At 45.2% G+C, this 16,643-nt stretch overlaps 1 protein-coding gene across 1 annotated transcript in view; it reads left to right on the forward strand.

Moving 5' to 3' along the window:
* Positions 1-734: 734 nt before the first annotated feature.
* LOC139029329 (opsin-3-like) overlaps positions 735-16,643 on the forward strand; it is a 53,321-nt gene continuing 37,412 nt past the window's right edge. The window contains exon 1 of the mRNA XM_070449066.1: positions 735-2,993. Within this exon, the coding sequence (XP_070305167.1) occupies positions 2,627-2,993 (367 nt within the window). The 5' untranslated portion in view covers positions 735-2,626. The remainder of the gene's footprint in view (positions 2,994-16,643) is intronic.

Below are 16,643 nucleotides of genomic sequence, written 5' to 3' on the forward strand. Positions count from 1 at the left end.
ATACTTTTGATACCTAAGTATATTTTAGCAACTACATTTACTTCTGATACTTAAGTATATTTAAAACCAAATACCTTTAGACTTTTACTCAAGTAGTATTTTACATGGTGACTTTCACTTTTCTATTAAGGTATCTTTACTTTTAGTCAAGTATGACTATTGAYTACTTTTRCCACCACTGACTACTGCAACACCGTTTCCTCTGCCATGCACCCTCACATTGGTGCCACAAAAGYGAGACGATGATTTGGAGGTTCGCGGGAAAAAATGTGTGCTGTTTTTGGATATTGATTTAGTTATTGTCAGGGACGCACAGAAATTCCATGTGTGGAGTTTTTAGTTCAGATTATTTGTTTGCAATATGTGATCTAAAGGCTAAGAGAGCTTCATAAACTGTTTATTGGTTGTGGAGTTTGAATAGTGTGAGAAGACAACAGATTTGGTGAGAATCACAACATAGGGTACAAAATCTATTCTAGCTCTTAAAGGGGCGGTAGCCTACCTTGGGTGTACAATTTTAAATTACAGCATTATTTATTCTGCAGTTATTCTGTTGCTTTTTATTCTGTTACCAATCAAATTGACATGTTAATAGTATCTTCTGATTACAATTATGATGTTTTATATTTTTAAATGTAAGTAGGTASAGTATATCTAGCTGTCCATATAACGCATTCTGATTGAATGGCTTGTCCTACACTTTGTAAAAACCCAGAGGGCATCTTGGGAAAAGATCTTGGTTCTATTGTAAACATAGCAGTGTGAATGCAAAGAGAAATCAGTCCACAAAATAGTTGAAGTGAACTGGCAAAAGAGTTGAGTCCTCATTTAAAGGCAAGGGCAGTATGAATACAAAGAGAACTGTGTTATTCTCCCTCCAGTGTTATTTCCCTTCAGAGTTCACTTAGAGTGTCACGGAAGCCTTTTTTTAAAACCCATTTTCTCCCCAATTTTGTTGTTTCCAATTGGTAGTTACAGTCTTGTCTCATCGCTGCAACTCCCATATGGCCTCGGGAGAGACAAAGYTCGAGAGCCGTGCATCCTCCAAAACACAACCCAACCAAGCCACACTGCTCCTTGACACAATGCTGCAACTAACCAATGTGTCAATGTGTTGGAGAAAACACGTGCACCTGGCAACCGTGTCAGCGTGCACTGCGCCCGGCCAGCCACAGGAGTCGCTAGTGCACGATTGGACAAGGTCATCCCTGCCCTCCCCTAACCCGGACGACGCTGGGCCAATTGTGCTCCGCCCCATGGGTCTCCCGGTCGCGGCCAGCTGCGACAGAGCCTGGACTCAAACCCATAATCGCTGCAGTGCCTTAAACCACTGCGCCACTCGGGAACCCCGTCGCTGAAGTGTTTTGTCAATGTTCCCAGTGGGCGCACATTGATTGAATCAACGTTGTTTCCACTTCCATTTCAATTAAATTGTTGAACCAATTTGGAATAGATGTTGAAGTGACTGACGGCTGTGCCCACTGGGTTATTATTGTCACATAATTAAACTGACTTTCATATGCTTACAACATTTAAAACCATGGATCATTTGGATTTGGAGGTAAAGTGTCCATTTATGTCTGGAAGTGGGTAAGATCGGCTTTGTATTGCAGAGCTCTGACGGCTAGGGTTCGATGCCAGTCGATTACTCGAGCAGGACAAATCTCTCTCTCTCTCGTGACGTAAAATCTGGCTATAACAATCTGCACTGTACTTGGAACCGAGGACTCTCAGGCTCGCGRGCTCTCACTGATCACTAAATTCAACAGTAGCAAAGTAGCGCGGTACACAATAACTGAAGATGGGATTTAGATCACAAAGACAAAAGAGAGCCAACTTTTACAGTCGCCTGGCCATTGAATCAAAAAATTGAAATGGTATACTCTCTTGAACAAAAACATAATACTGTAGGCTAAATCTAAAAGTATTTGTCAAGAAATCTGCCAAATTAAGATAAATGGTTAATGCACTCTTAATGTATGTCGGTCAGCAATAATATCATGAACAATAATTAATCATGTATTTTAGTAATTTCCTAGCAATTGGGAACAGTGTGTGAAACACGTTACGCACCCACCCTGTGACATTCGAGATTTGTGAATGAACGGTGAAGCCCGCGCGTAACGGCGATGGACACCCGGGACGAGCCTCGCTGCACACCGCGGGATTGCCTTGCACCATCGCCACGCAGTTGAGATATCACCTCCTCCAATCTTCAGTAGACTTGATGGGACACAGTATCACCACAAGTATGTTGTGAGCCTGCACTTGTAAGAACGTTATTTGAAAAACACTTTTTTCCCCAAGTGAAGCTCAAAGCTAGAGAAAACTACCGCCGGCGCAGTAGTCTAGTGGATATGTTTTTAACGTAACATAAAATTGTACCGATGGAAAGTAAGAGTAATATTTCACCGTGATTAACGGCGTGGATTAACGCGACAAGCTGTAGACTAGTCTATTAAACGGAGGTCTGGACATTCTGTGAAGCGCTGACATGGGGGGCGAGAGATAGAGAGAGACATGGCCAGGTAATGATGGTATGAGCTCCGCGCGCACTGCATGCCCCAACTCAGCCAAACTTATCCCGACCTGAGTAATATGAGCGCTCGTGTGAACATCATCCAGGATGTTTTCTGATCTGGCTGGCCTCAACTACACCTACAACGTGAGCGACGACCCGTTCAGTTTCCTGGACCGGGAATGGCGCGACACACCGAAAGAGACTCTGTCCAGGACTGGCTTRATCGTGCTCTCTGTGTTCCTGGGCTTGATAATGATCTTCGGCTTCCTCAACAACTTCGTCGTACTGCTTCTCTTCTGCAAGTTTAAAACTCTGCGTACTCCGGTCAACATGCTCCTGCTCAACATCAGCGTGAGCGACATGCTGGTGTGCATGTTCGGCACCACGCTCAGCTTCACCTCCAGTATCAAGGGAAAGTGGCTCCTGGGCCGCCACGGCTGCTTGTGGTATGGCTTCATCAACTCCTGCTTCGGTGAGTCGACCCGAGATGCGTCTCTACAGCCTAATAAAGGCTGTTAGTGAGAAATTAGAGCAAATTGATGAATGTATTATTGGCAGTAAATCTGTTGCCAATTTGTTCCTTGACCATAGACCTGGTGGCTGTCACCTGAAAGGTTCTGAGTTCAAAATCCAGATGGGAATTAGTCCCACTTGTGCTCATGGTGAAGAATTTGACAAGAATGTTACTTTTGACTAAAAGTATAAAATTCACTCAACATGTCATTTAAAACACATTTGTCAGTTTCACTTACTATACTAGGTTGAAGATACTTTAGATGAATTAACGCGACATGACATTCAGATAGGATTTAACTGAAACTTTTAAGGCAGCAGGGTAACAAACTTTTTAAAGTTGACTCAACAAATATTTTTTTTACAGTGTAGTAGGGCTGCTGTATATTTACCCAATTAATGGAACTTTAAACTTTTACCATCTTTAAAATGTAATTTCATAGTCCTAAAACGTTTAGCCTGAACTAAAACCTTCAGATGGTTTAGCATGCCCTATTCTTGTAGGTTCCTTATATCTGGTCATACTGCAAGAATTTGAACCACTCTGGCAACTAAATCACTGGGTAGCAGCTTCTTCTACTCAAATCAAGTTTTATTTGTTTAACTAGGCAAGTCAGTTAAGAACAAAGTCTTATTTTCTATGACAACCTGGGCACAGTGGGTTAACTGCCTTGTTCAGGGGTAGAACWACATATTTTTACCTTGTCAGCTCGGGGATTTGATCTTGGAATCTTTCGGATACTAGTCCAACACTCTAACCACTAGGCTACCTGCCTCTAACCACTAGGCTACCTGCCTCTAATCACTAGGCTAGCTGCCTCTAACCACTAGGCTAGCTGCCTCTAACCACTAGGCTAGCTGCCTCTAACCACTAGGCTAGCTTCTCTAACCCACTCAGGCTACCTCCTCTAACCACAGGCTACCTGCCTCTAACCACTAGGTACTAGCTGCCCTAAACACTAGGCTAGCTCCTCTAACCACTAGGCTACCTGCCTCTAACACTAGGCTACCTGCCTCTAACCACTAGGCTACCTGCCTTCAACACTAGGCTACCTGCCTCTAAAACACTAGGGCCAGCTGCCTCTAAACACTAGGCTACCTGCCTCTAACCACTAGGCTACCTGCCTCTAACCACTAGGCTAGCTGCCGCCCAAGGTTTTGGAATATTTCTTCAAATTAGTTATTTTCACAAAAATGAATAGCTAGAAGTTGTTTCCTAAATGTGTCCCCAACTTGTCACAATAATGTCAATGGAGCATTTCGAGTTTGTCTCTGTGTTGATGTCAAGATGCGCAATGTGTGTAATAGCCTACCCACTTAGCTACAGGTGTTTCTGACGGTGAGACGGGGTGTCTAGTGGATTTTGAAATGCGCTAAAGCAGAGCATAGGTTACAAGGCACTGTGTAGTGAAGAAGGCATAGTTTACATCAAGCATACAATATCATCAACGCACCTTATTATAAGCACACAATGCATTGTGTAATAAAACATAGAAGGCAAAGGCTACACTAAGGCATAATAATTATTATTTATTGGACTTATATATAGTATATATACAGTAACGGTTAGATACATTATAAATTATATGGATAAATGTTTGGATTATATATAAATCCATATAATTATTGGATTATATACAGTATATTTACAGTGCCTTTGGATGGTACTCAGACCTCTTGACTTTTTCAACATTTTGTTACTTTACAGCCTTATTCTAAAATGGTTTAAATAAAAAAAATGTCCTGAGCAATTTACACACAACACCATACACCATACCATACACACAATACACCAAATACACCATACCATACACACAACACCATATAAGGACAAAGCGAAAACAGATTTTTAGAAATGTTTGCAAATGTATAAAAAAAAWAAAAAAAATGAAATACCTTATTTACATAAGTATTCAGACCCTTTGTTATGAGACTCATAATTTATCTCAGGTGCATCCTGTTTCCATTGATTATCCTTGAGACCACAACAACACAAAAGTGCCATGTGGACTGAGGTTAGAGCTCCTCAGTCCACAACAAGCACATAAYACATTATATTTCTTGCTGAGGAGCTTTTAGCCATGTGGGCTGCAGTCTGCAGACTCTTAAGTCTCTTTGGACAGACGTATTTTCTCCCCTTTTGAAGTGGCCAAGAAAATCCAAAATGATTCCCAGACCTAGTGCTCTTGCTATAGGTCTGGGATTTCTGAGATGACTCCCTTGCTATAACAAGACACGTGGTTCTGGCTGAGTTTTGGCAAATGTCACAACGAGTTATTCTGTGATAACCGTCCCGGCCATTTCCTGAACTGAGAGTGGCAGTAACATGGCCATGGTCCGTCCACCCGTCCGTTTCTATACACAAATGCTATGGGCTCACTGTGGGTGGGAAAAGGGATTGAGGAGTGTGGCCTGAAGAAAGAAACTCCACATGGTCATGCTTTTCAAGTGGACTACTGACTCTTTGATATCATTTATCTCGGTAATGTTATGCAGAAAAACCCATCCTCTCTTCCGTGTGATGTGTTCAACTCCATCTAAGCTTTGAAGTAAAACCATTTGCTTTTGGTCATCCGAATTAGCAAACAGGCTAATCAAAGGAATAGCTATTTGTAACGACATCCGTCACTCTGAGTGGGGTTGCTGGGGAAGCCAAACCACTGGGCACACACTGGTTGAATCAACGTTATTTCCACGTCATTTCAATGAAATTATGTTAAACTAATGTTGAACGAACTAATGTGGGATTGACGTCTGTGCCCTGTGGAAAGGGTCCTTCTGTCTCAAACAGAGTGCAGAGGTCCTTGGTAGGAGGTGGTAGAGTGAAGTGAAAAAGTCTGAATGAGAGATTGGGAAAGAATTATGTTCTGGGACATAGCGTAGAATATAGCAATTTGAATGCACAGTATTGGAGTAGGAGAAGTCCTTGGAAAAGGAAATTATCACTAGAGTAAAAATGCATTCCTGTCATATTAAATAGAGTTATCTAATCAAATTGTATTTGTCACATGCGCCCTTAACCCACAGTGCAGTTCAAGAAGTAGAGTTAAGAAAATATTTACAAAATAAACAAAAGTAAAAATATATAATCAGTCAAAAGGCAACACAAGAACTGTACATAACAATATACACGGGGTACCGGTACCGAGTCAATGTGCAGGGGTACAGGTTAATCAAGGTCATTTGTAAAGTGACCATGCATAGATAATAAACAGCGAGTAGCAGCAGTGTAAAAACAAAMGGGGGGTTCAATGTAAATAGTCCGGGTCGCCATTTGATTAGTTTAGTTGTTCAGCAGTCTTATGGCTTGGGGATAGAAGGTGTTAAGGAGCCTTTTGGTTCAAGACTTGGCACTCCGGTACCGCTTGCCGTATGGTAGCAGAGAGAACAGTCTATGACTTGGGTGACTGGAGTCTTTGACAATTCTTTGGGCCTTCCTCTGACACCGCCTAGTATATAGGTTCTGGATGGCAGGAATCTTGGCTGCCAGTGATGTACTGGGCCGTACGTACTACCCTCTGTAGTGCCATACCAGGTGGTAATGCAACCAGGTAGGATATTCTCGATCGTGCAGCTGCAGAACTTTTTGAGGATCTGGAGACCCATGCCAAATCTTTTCAGTCTCCTGAGGGGGAAAAGGTATTGGCGTGCCCTCTTCACAACTGTCTTGATGTGTTTGGACCATAGTTTGTTGATGATGTGGACACCAAGGAACTTGAAACTCTCGACCCGCTCCACATCAGATCCGTAGATGTTAATGGGGATCTGTACGGCCCTCCTTTTCCTAWAGTCCACAATCAGCTCCTTTGTCTTTCTCACATTAAGAGAGAGGTTGTTGACCTGGCACCCCTCCTGTGCTCCCTGTTCACCCACGACTACAAGGCCAAACACCAAACACTAAGCAGGCACCCCTGAGGGCCCCAGTGTTGAGGATCAGCGTGGCATATCTGTTGTTGCCTACAATTACCACCTGGGGGTGGCCAATCAGGAAGTCCAGGATCCAGTTGCAGAGGAAGGTGTTTAGTCCCAGGTTCCTTATTTTCCACCATCATTTGCAAATAAATTCATAAAAAATCCTACAATGTGATTTTCTGGATTTTTTTTTCTCATTTTGTCTGTCATAGTTGAAGTGTACCTATGATGAAAATTACAGGCCTCTCTCATCTTTTTAAGTGGGAGAACTTGCACAATTGGGTGCTGACTAAATACATTTTTGCCCCACTGTAGGTGTTATTTTTGTTCAGGTGGGAAAGGGCAGTGTGGAGTGCAATTGAAATTGCGTCATCTGTGGATCTGTTGGGGCGGTATGCGAATTGGAGTGGGTCTAGGGTTTCTGGCATGATGATGTTGTGAGCCATGACCAGCCTTTCAAAGCACTTCATGGCTACAGACGTGAGTGCTACGGGCGGTAATCATTTAGGCAGGTTACCTTTGCTATCTTGGTCATAGGGACTATGGTGGTCTGTTTGAAACATGTAGGTATTACAGACTCGGCCAGGAAGAGTTTGAAAATGTCAGTGAAGATATTTGCCAGTTGGTCCGCGCATGCTTTGAGTACACGTCTTGGTAACCCATCGGCCCGCATATTTTTTGCTACGGAGAGCGTGATCACACAGTCATCCAGAACAGCTGGTGCTCTCATACATGTGTCAGTGTTCCTTTGCTTTAAAGCGAGCATAAAAGGCATTTTGCTCATCCCGTAGGCGTGAGTGACTGGGCAGCTCGTGGCTGGGCTTCCCTTTGTAGTACCTAATCATTTTTACGCCCTGCCACATCCGACGAGTGTCAGAGCCGGTGTAGTAGGATTCAATCTAGGAGGCAGTTGTTAACATTATTATAAACATGTACTTTCTTCTTGCTCAGCTCATCTCAGGCCAGTGTATAGATCTACCCGCTGTCACGCCCTGGCCTTAGTATTAGTGTCCACTAGTTCTTGCATAGCTTCACGTTTGTTGTTTTTGTTTCGTTTGTTCATCTTCAAAATAAAGAGAAGATGTATTTTTCACACGCTGCGCCTTGGTCCTCTCTCTCACCACAAGACGATCGTGACACCCGCTGCCTCAGATTTTCATGTTTCTGTGGACTTGAATTCTTGATCTACAGTCACTAAATATGTGTCAGATGTTTTTTAACACAAAAGTGGAGAGAGAACTACATAAGTGAGATTGGAAAATCTTTTAATGTTGTGTGTAAATCATTCAAGGCTATAACGAGTGCGCTGAGAGTCAGGAAGCAAGTTCAGGGAGTGAGTGTTTTAATAAATAAAAGAAACAATGAACACGAAACAAACAGCGCACTGACATGAAAACAGAGTCAATAACACCTGAGGAAAGAGCCAAGTGGAGTGACAGATATAGGGAAGATAATCAAGGAGGTGATGGAGTCCAGGTAAGTGTCATGAGGCGCAGGTGCGCGAGACGATGTTGACAGGTGTGCAGGATAATCAGCAGCCTGATGATCTAGAGGCCAGAGGGGGAGTGTATGTGACAGGACACACCCGGGGATCAGGAGCAGACCTGTCACGCCAGCTGCCACGGGAACCTGTCGAGTCAGCGGAGGCGTGGAAACATGACAGATCCGTTGAGGCAGGGGAGCCTGGCAATCCGGCTGAGGCATGAGAACTTGACGAGCCGGTGGAAGCAGGGTAGCCTAGCGATCCGGCGGAGGCATGAAAGCCCGATGAGCCGGCTTTCATGCCAATAACACCTGAGGAAAGAACCGAGGGGAGTGACAGATATAGGGAAGATAATCAAGGAGGTGATGGAGTCCAGGTGAGTGTCATGAGGCGCAGGTGTGCGAGACGATGGTGACAGGTGTGGGGAGCCGATGGTGACAGGTGTGCGGGATAATCTGCAGCCTGATGACCTAGAGGCCGGAGAGGGATTATACGTGACAAAGACAGTGTACCAGTGACTTTTCTGTTCTGCAGTGAAACTGATTCGCATTTCAACACACACACACACACACACACACAACACACACACACACACACACACACACACACACACACACACACACACCACACACACACACACACACACAACAACACAACACACAAACACCAGCGGAGGAATAATGGTCTGAGGCTGTTTTCATGGTTCGGACTAGGCCCCTTAGTTCCAGTGAAGGGAAATATTAATGCTACAGCATACAGTGACATTCTAGACAATGCTTCAAGTGTGTGGCACAGTTTGCGGAAGGCCCTTTCTGTTTAGGAATGACAATGCCCCTGTGCACAAAGCGAGGTCCATACAGAAATGGTTTGTCGAGATCGGTGTGGAAGAACTTGACTGGCTTGCACAGAGCCCTGACCTCAACCCCATCAAAGATCTTTGGGATGAATTGGAACGCCGACTGCGAGACAGGCCTAATCGCCCAACATCAGTGCCTGACCTCACCAATGCTCTGTGGCTGAATGGAAGCAAGTCCCCTAAGCAATGTCCAACATCTAGTAGAAAGCCTTCCCAGAAGATTGGAGGCTGTTAAAGCAGCAACGGGGCCAATTCCCTATTAATGCTCATGATTTTTGCAATGAGAGGTTCGACGAGCAGGTGTCCACATACTTTTGGCTTTTGTACATCCCTGAAATTGCAACCGCGAAGAAACAGCAGGTGGATGTCTTCATGAAGAGTGCGGAAAGGTTGAAGTGAATAAAAAATGTCCTTCCCTATTCGTTTCCACTCCGTTACCTAACTCAGAACACAGGGAATATCTCATCTTTTCCATAAGACCAACCCAAGGCTTTAAGAAGGTATATTTGAAGATATTCCTCGGTTATATCCTCCTTTTCATTATTCTCACTTCAACTGTGCCCGGATTGGACTTTCTCTGAACTCGGGTAGCATGTCTTTGGTCTGGCTGCTTCTTTGACTTTCTACTCTCACAAACATGTTGACTGTGTTTCACAGTCTCCCACTACATGTCTGTCTGTGTTTGACGTTCTCTAACTAACATGTCTGTCTGTGTTTGACTGCCTCTCACTGACATGTCTGTCTGTGTTTGACTGTCTCTCACTGACATGTCTGTGTTTGACTGCCTCTACTGACAGTCTGTCTGTGTTTGACTGTCTCTCACTGACATGTTCTGTGTTTGACTGTCTCTCACTAACATGTCTGTCTGTGTTTGACAGTCTCTAACTAACATGTCTGTCTGTGTTTCGACTGCTCTCACTGACATGTCTGTCTGTGTTGACTGTCTCCACTGACATGGTCTGTGTTTGACTGTCTCTAAATTCATGTCTATCTGTGTTTCACTGCCTCTCACTGACTTGTCTGTCTGTGTTTGACTGTCTCTCACTGATGTGTTGTCTCTGTTTGACGTTCTCTCACTGACATGTCTGTCTGTGTTCGACTGTCTCTCACTAACATGTCTGTTTGTGTTTGACTGTCTCACTGACGTGTCTGTCTGTGTTTGACTGTCTCTCACTGACATGTCTGTCTGTGTTTCACTGCCTCTCACTGACTTGTCTGTCTGGTTTGACTGTCTCTCACTGACATGTCTGTCTGTGTTGACTGTCTCTCACTAACATGTCTGTTTGTGTTTGACTGTCTCACTGACGTGTCTGTCTGTGTTTGACGTTCTCACTAACATGTCTGTGTTTTGACTGTCTCTAAATTACATGTCTATCTGTGTTTGACTGTCCTCTCACTAACATGTCTATCTGTGTTTGACTGTCTCTCACTAACGTGTCTGTCTGTGTTCGACTGTCTCTCACTAACATGTCTGTCTGTGTTCGACTGTCTCTCACTAACATGTCTGTCTGTGTTCGACTGTCTCTCACTAACATGTCTGTCTGTGTTCGATGTCTCCTAACATGTCTGTGTGTTTGACTGTCTCTCACTAACATGTCTGTGTTTGACTGTCTCTTCACTGACATGTCTGTCTGTGTTTGACGATCTCTCACTGACATTGTCTGTCTGTGTTTGACGGTCTCACTAACATGTCTGTCTGTGTTCGACTGTCTCTCACTAACATGTCTGTGTTTGACTGTCTCTCACTAACATGTCTGTCTGTGTTCGACTGTCTCTCACTAACATGTCTGTCTGTGTTCGACTGTCTCTCACTAACATGTCTGTCTGTGTTTGACTGCCTCTCACTGACATGTCTGTCTGTGTTTGACGGTCTCTCACTAACATGTCTGTCTGTGTTGACTGTCTCACTGACGTGTCTGTCTGTGTTTGACGGTCCTCTCACTAACATGTCTGTGTTTGACTGTCTCTCACTGACATGTCTGTCTGTGTTTGACTGTCTCTCACTAACATGTCTGTCTGTGTTCGACTGTCTCTCACTAACATGTCTGTCTGTGTTTGACTGTCTCTCACTAGACATGTCTGTCTGTGTTCGACTGTCTCTCACTAACATGTCTGTTCTGTGTTTGACTGTCTCTCACTAACATGTCTGTGTGTTTGACTGTCTCTCACTAACATGTCTGTGTTTGACTGTCTCTCACTAACAGCATGTCTGTGTTTGACTGTCTCTCACTAACATGTCTGTGTTTCGACTGTCTCTCACTAACATGTCTGTGTTGATGTTCTCACTAACATGTCTGTGGGTTTGACTGTCTCTCACTAACATGTCTGTGTTTAAAAGACTGTCTCTCACTAACATGTCTGTCTGTGTTTGACTGTCTCTCACTAACATGTCTGTCTGTGTTCGACGGGTTCCTCCTGGGGGAAACGGCTCAAACACCCAATGAGCTGTGTCATGCTAAAATGAAAATAGTATGAAATAGTGTCATGAAATTGTAAGATGTGTGTGCGTGCGTGTGTGTGAGCTGTAAATCAAGATAATTCAATGTATTTTGAAAGATGAGGATTAGGTTGAGGATTATAATAAATACCGCGTTGATGTCATACAAGGAAGCCAAAGGTGCACTTTACATTTCCAAATCATAAAACTCATTGTCATATGCAGTGTCAACGTGTCACGTTCCTGACCTGTTTTCCCTTGTTTTGTATTTATTTAGTTGGTCAGGGCGTGAGTTGGGTGGGTTGTCTATGTGTGATTTTCTATGTTGGGATTTTGTGTTCGGCCTGGTATGATTCTCAATCAGAGGCAGCTGTCAATCGTTGTCCCTGATTGAGAATRATACTTAGGCAGCCTGGGTTTCATGTGTGTTTTGTGAGTGTTTGTTTTCCGTGTCAGTAGTTGTGCCACACGGGACTGTTTGTCGGTTAGATTCTCTTTTGTTATTTTGTTTCGTGTAGTGTTCAGTTTATTTGATAATAAAACATGGACACTTTCCACTCTGCGTCTTGGTCCGATCCCTACACCTCCTCTTCAGACGAAGAGGAGGAAATCAGCCGTAACACAACGTTTATGGTCACTATGTTTGATGTACAGTTACAAGATGACATGGAGCCACACCCTGGGTTGTTCTGAACACAATGAGCCTGTGTTTGTTTATTGTGAAGAAAATATGCTGCTGATGCATGCACCTGAATGGACCTGAATGACTCCTCTCTATGTGCACCAAAATGACTGTTTCTCTGAATTGCCATGTGAAAGCCTAACACTGTATGATTGTATTTTATAACTTAGCTAGTCATGTTGGCAATAGAACAAGCTTTCAAATCATGCCCACCTGACCCAGAATGCGATGTATAATTGTCTGTTTTTGGATTGTGTAAACAACAACAGTAATTGTGTGATGGCGGTGATGCAGGTTTGTGTTCCAAACAAAACAACTATAAGTGTACCTGCTCTAGTTCCTCAACAACGCAGCTAGGAGAGAAACAAATATAGAGAGAGAGTTGAAGACTCTTCTTTGAGTCATAAAAGTGCATTCAAATGACTTACTTTGGAGATGGGTTGTCACGTATACTCCCTCTCTGGCCTCTAGGTCACCAGACTGCTGATTGTTACGCACACCTGTCACCATCGTCACTCTTCGTCACACCATCGTCACTCAATCGCTCTTATTGACACTCACCTTGACTTCATCCCCTCCTTGTATTCCCAGCCCTCTTTATGTCACACCCTTTGGTTCCTTCCCCAGGCGTTATTGTTTCCGTGTCTGTTTCATGTCGGTGCGCTGCTCGTGGTTTGTTCATGTTCATTTATATATTAAATGAAGTCACTTCCTGAACTTGCTTCCCTACTGTCAGCATACATCGTTATAGGGGTGTGGCCACTTAGTCCTCAAACGTATCACTCAAACCCTCGTAATTGTTTTGTCTTATGTTACACCTACCCCGCATGTCCAGGATATTGTTATCATGTTACTGAATGCATCCAAAGTATTTTCAGATTTCGTTATCATCATATGCGGCAAAAAGTACAGTAAATGTAAAATGCATGTAAAATCAACCGTGTAAAGTTTGGATTCAGTCTTGTGTCAGGTGAACTGTTGTGTAGTCACCTTTGGTCTAGTAATTTTCCCATTATCTCTAAACTGTTGCCTTTCAATTATTACCATGGTTATGCATATGCTTTTCATATTTCTTCTGTAAGAAACATTTAAATATAGCCCTATCCATATAGGCCAAGAGTGTAAAGGGTTATTGACGTCTAATTACTTAATGACTTGTAAATACTTAATGACTTCACACAATTTTACGTCAGCTATAATAGCGCCTCTGGCCAATATTGACCAATTACAGACTTTGGAAGTCTATTACAGTCTATTGACCAATTACCGTATATTAAAAGCTTAAAACAAAACAGAATCCACATGCTTCTTAGGAATGGCTCTGAACGTTATTGCTTGTTCAGAAGCAGAAATATGGCATTAATATCTGAAGTTGGCCAAGTTCATATCTATTTATGACTTATCCAATGTTTGTCTCTGACACTGTCTTTTCCCACCAATTAAAACATTTCTCACTTCATCACTTCATACTCTCTCCTCCTTCACTCTTGGCTCTTTACCACTCTACAGTTCATTTACTGTTCATTCTTCATGTGTCACACACACACACACACACACACACGCACACACACACACACACACACACACCACACACACACACACACCACACACACACACACAGCACACACAACACACACACACACACACACACAAATGTTTTTGGATAGGGATTGACTGAAGTGGTGGGAGAGATGGAGAAGAAAGAGATGGAGAAGAAAGAGATGGAGAAGAAAAAAAAAGAAAGGGGTGAGAGAGGAGATGGTGGATAGAGATGTTTAGAGATGGTGGTTTGAGGAGATGGGTGGTTAGAGGAGATGGGTGGAAGAGTAGATGGGTGGTTAGAGAAGAGGGTGGTTGGAGAGGGTGGTTAGAGGAGATGGGGTGGACAGAAGAGAGGGGTGGATAGAGGAGAGGGGTGGTTAGAGGAGGAGCGGTGGTTGGAGAGATGGGTGGTTAAACGACATGGGGGGGTTGGAGGGATGGGTGGTTTGAGGACATGGATGTTAGAGAACATGGTGGTTGGAGGAGAGGGATGGTTAGTAGGAGATGGGTGGTTAGGGAGATGGGTGGATAGAGTAGATGGGTGGTTAGAGAAGAGGGGTGGTTGGGAGGAGAGGGGTGGTTAGAGGAGATGGGTGGACAGAGGAGAGGGGTGGATAGAGGAGAGGGGTGGTTAGAGGAGAGGGGTGGTTGGAGAAGATGGTGGTTAAAGACATGGGGGATGGAGGGATGGGTGGTTTGAGGACATGGATGTTAGAGAACATGGGTGGTTGGGAGGAGAGGGACTGGTTGGAGGGAGAGGGATGGTTAGAGAGAGGGGTGGTTAGAGGAGAGGGGTGGGTTGAGGAGAAGGTGGGTTAGAGACATGGGTGGTTAGAGAGGGTGGTGTTGGAGGGATGGTGGATAGAGGAGATGGGGTGGATAGAGGAGAGGGTGGTTGGAGGATTGGGTGGTTGGAGGAATGGGGTGGTTGGGGAGCATGGGTGGGTGTTGGAGAACGGGTGGTTAAAAGGCTGGTGGTGTAGAGAAGAGGGTGGTTTGGGGACATGGGTGTTTTGGGGACATGGGTGTTGTGGAGGAGAGGCGTGGTTAGAGGAGAGGGTGGTTGGATAGAGATGGTTTTTTAGAGGAGAGGGGCGGATAGAGGAGATGGGTGGATAGAGGAGATGGGTGGGTTGGAGAGGAGGGTGGTTGGGAGGGGGTGGTTTGGAGTAAGAACGGGTGGTTAGAGGAATGGGTTGGATAGAGGGGCTGGGTGATAGAGGAGATGGCTGAAAAAGGGAGAGGGTGTTAGAGGAGAAGGGTGGATAGAGGAGATGGGTGGGAGAGGAGGAGGGTGGTTTTTGAGGACATGGATGTGAGGCATGGGTGGTTGGAGGAGTGGATGGTTAGGACAGGGTGGTTGGAGAAGAGTGGTGGTTGGAGGAGAATGGGTGGTTGGAGGACTGGTGGTTGGAAGAGTGGTGGTTGGAGGAGTGGGTGGAGGAGATGGGGTGGTTGGAGAAGAGTGGTGGGTTGAGGAGAGGGAGTGGTTAGAGGACATGGGGTGGTTTGGAGAAGAGTGGTGGTTGGAGAGCTGGGGTGGTTTGGAGGAGATGGGTGGATAGAGGAGATGGGTGGATAGAGGAGGGGGGATGAAGAGGAGAGGGGTGGTTGGAGAAGATGGGTGGTTAACGACATGGGGGATGGAGGATGGGTGGTTTGAGGACATGGATGTTAGAGAACATGGGGTGGTTGGAGGAGAGGGATGGTTGGGGAGAGGATGGGTTAGAGGAGAGGGGGTGGTTGAGAGGAGAAGGGTGGTTGGAAGAGAAGGAGTGGTTAGAGGACATGGGTGGTTAGAGGAAGGGTGGTGGTTGGAGGATATGGGTGGTAGAGGGGGGTAGATTGGCGTGCGTGTTGGAGGATATGGGTGGGTTGGAGGGACATGGGTGGTTGAGGCTGGGTGGGAGGACGGGTGGGTTAAGAATGGGTGTTAGAGAAGATGGTGTGGTTGACATGCGTGTATTGAGGGGACATGTGTGTTTGGAGGAGCGGTGGGGTTAGAGGAGAGGGTGGTTGGAAGAGATGGGTTTTTTAGAGAGAGGGGCGGATAGAGGAGATGGGTGGAAGAGGAGATGGGTGGTTGAGGAGAGGGTGGTTAGAGGAGAGGGGTGGTTGTTAGAAGAAACGGTGTTAGAGGCATTGGGTGGATAGTAGGGGCCTGGGTGGAGTAGAGGAGATGGGTGGCAAAAAGGGAGAGGGTTGGTTTGAGGAGAAGGGTGGATAGATGGAGGATGGGGGGGTGAGTAGGGAGGGGTTGGGTTTGAGACATGGATGTTACCCGAGGATTGGGTGGTTTTGGAGGAGGAATGGATGGTTAGGGACATGGGTGGTTGAGAAGAGTGGTGTTGGAGGCAGACTGGGTGGCTTGGGGAGATGGGTGGTCTGGACCCGACGGCTGCGCTGGCTCTCGCGACGCGAGAGGGCGCTCGCGCTTCACGCGGACATGCGGTGGTCTTGGGACGAGTGGCGGTTGGGGAGCCTGGGTCGCCGTTCGGAGGAGATTGGGTGGGGTCAGCAGGAGATGGGTGGATAGAGGACATGGGTGGATAGAGGAATGGATGGTTAGAGGAGAGGGGTGGTTGGAGGAGATAGTGGTTACAAAATACATGGGGTGGTTAGGAGAAGATGGGTGGTTTGGGGACATAGGTTGGTTTGAGGACATGGGTGGTTTGGAGGAGAAGGGTGGGTTAAGGA

The sequence above is a fragment of the Salvelinus sp. IW2-2015 genome, linkage group LG2 (assembly GCF_002910315.2).
Source record: "Salvelinus sp. IW2-2015 linkage group LG2, ASM291031v2, whole genome shotgun sequence".
Lineage (NCBI taxonomy): Eukaryota > Metazoa > Chordata > Actinopteri > Salmoniformes > Salmonidae > Salvelinus > Salvelinus sp. IW2-2015.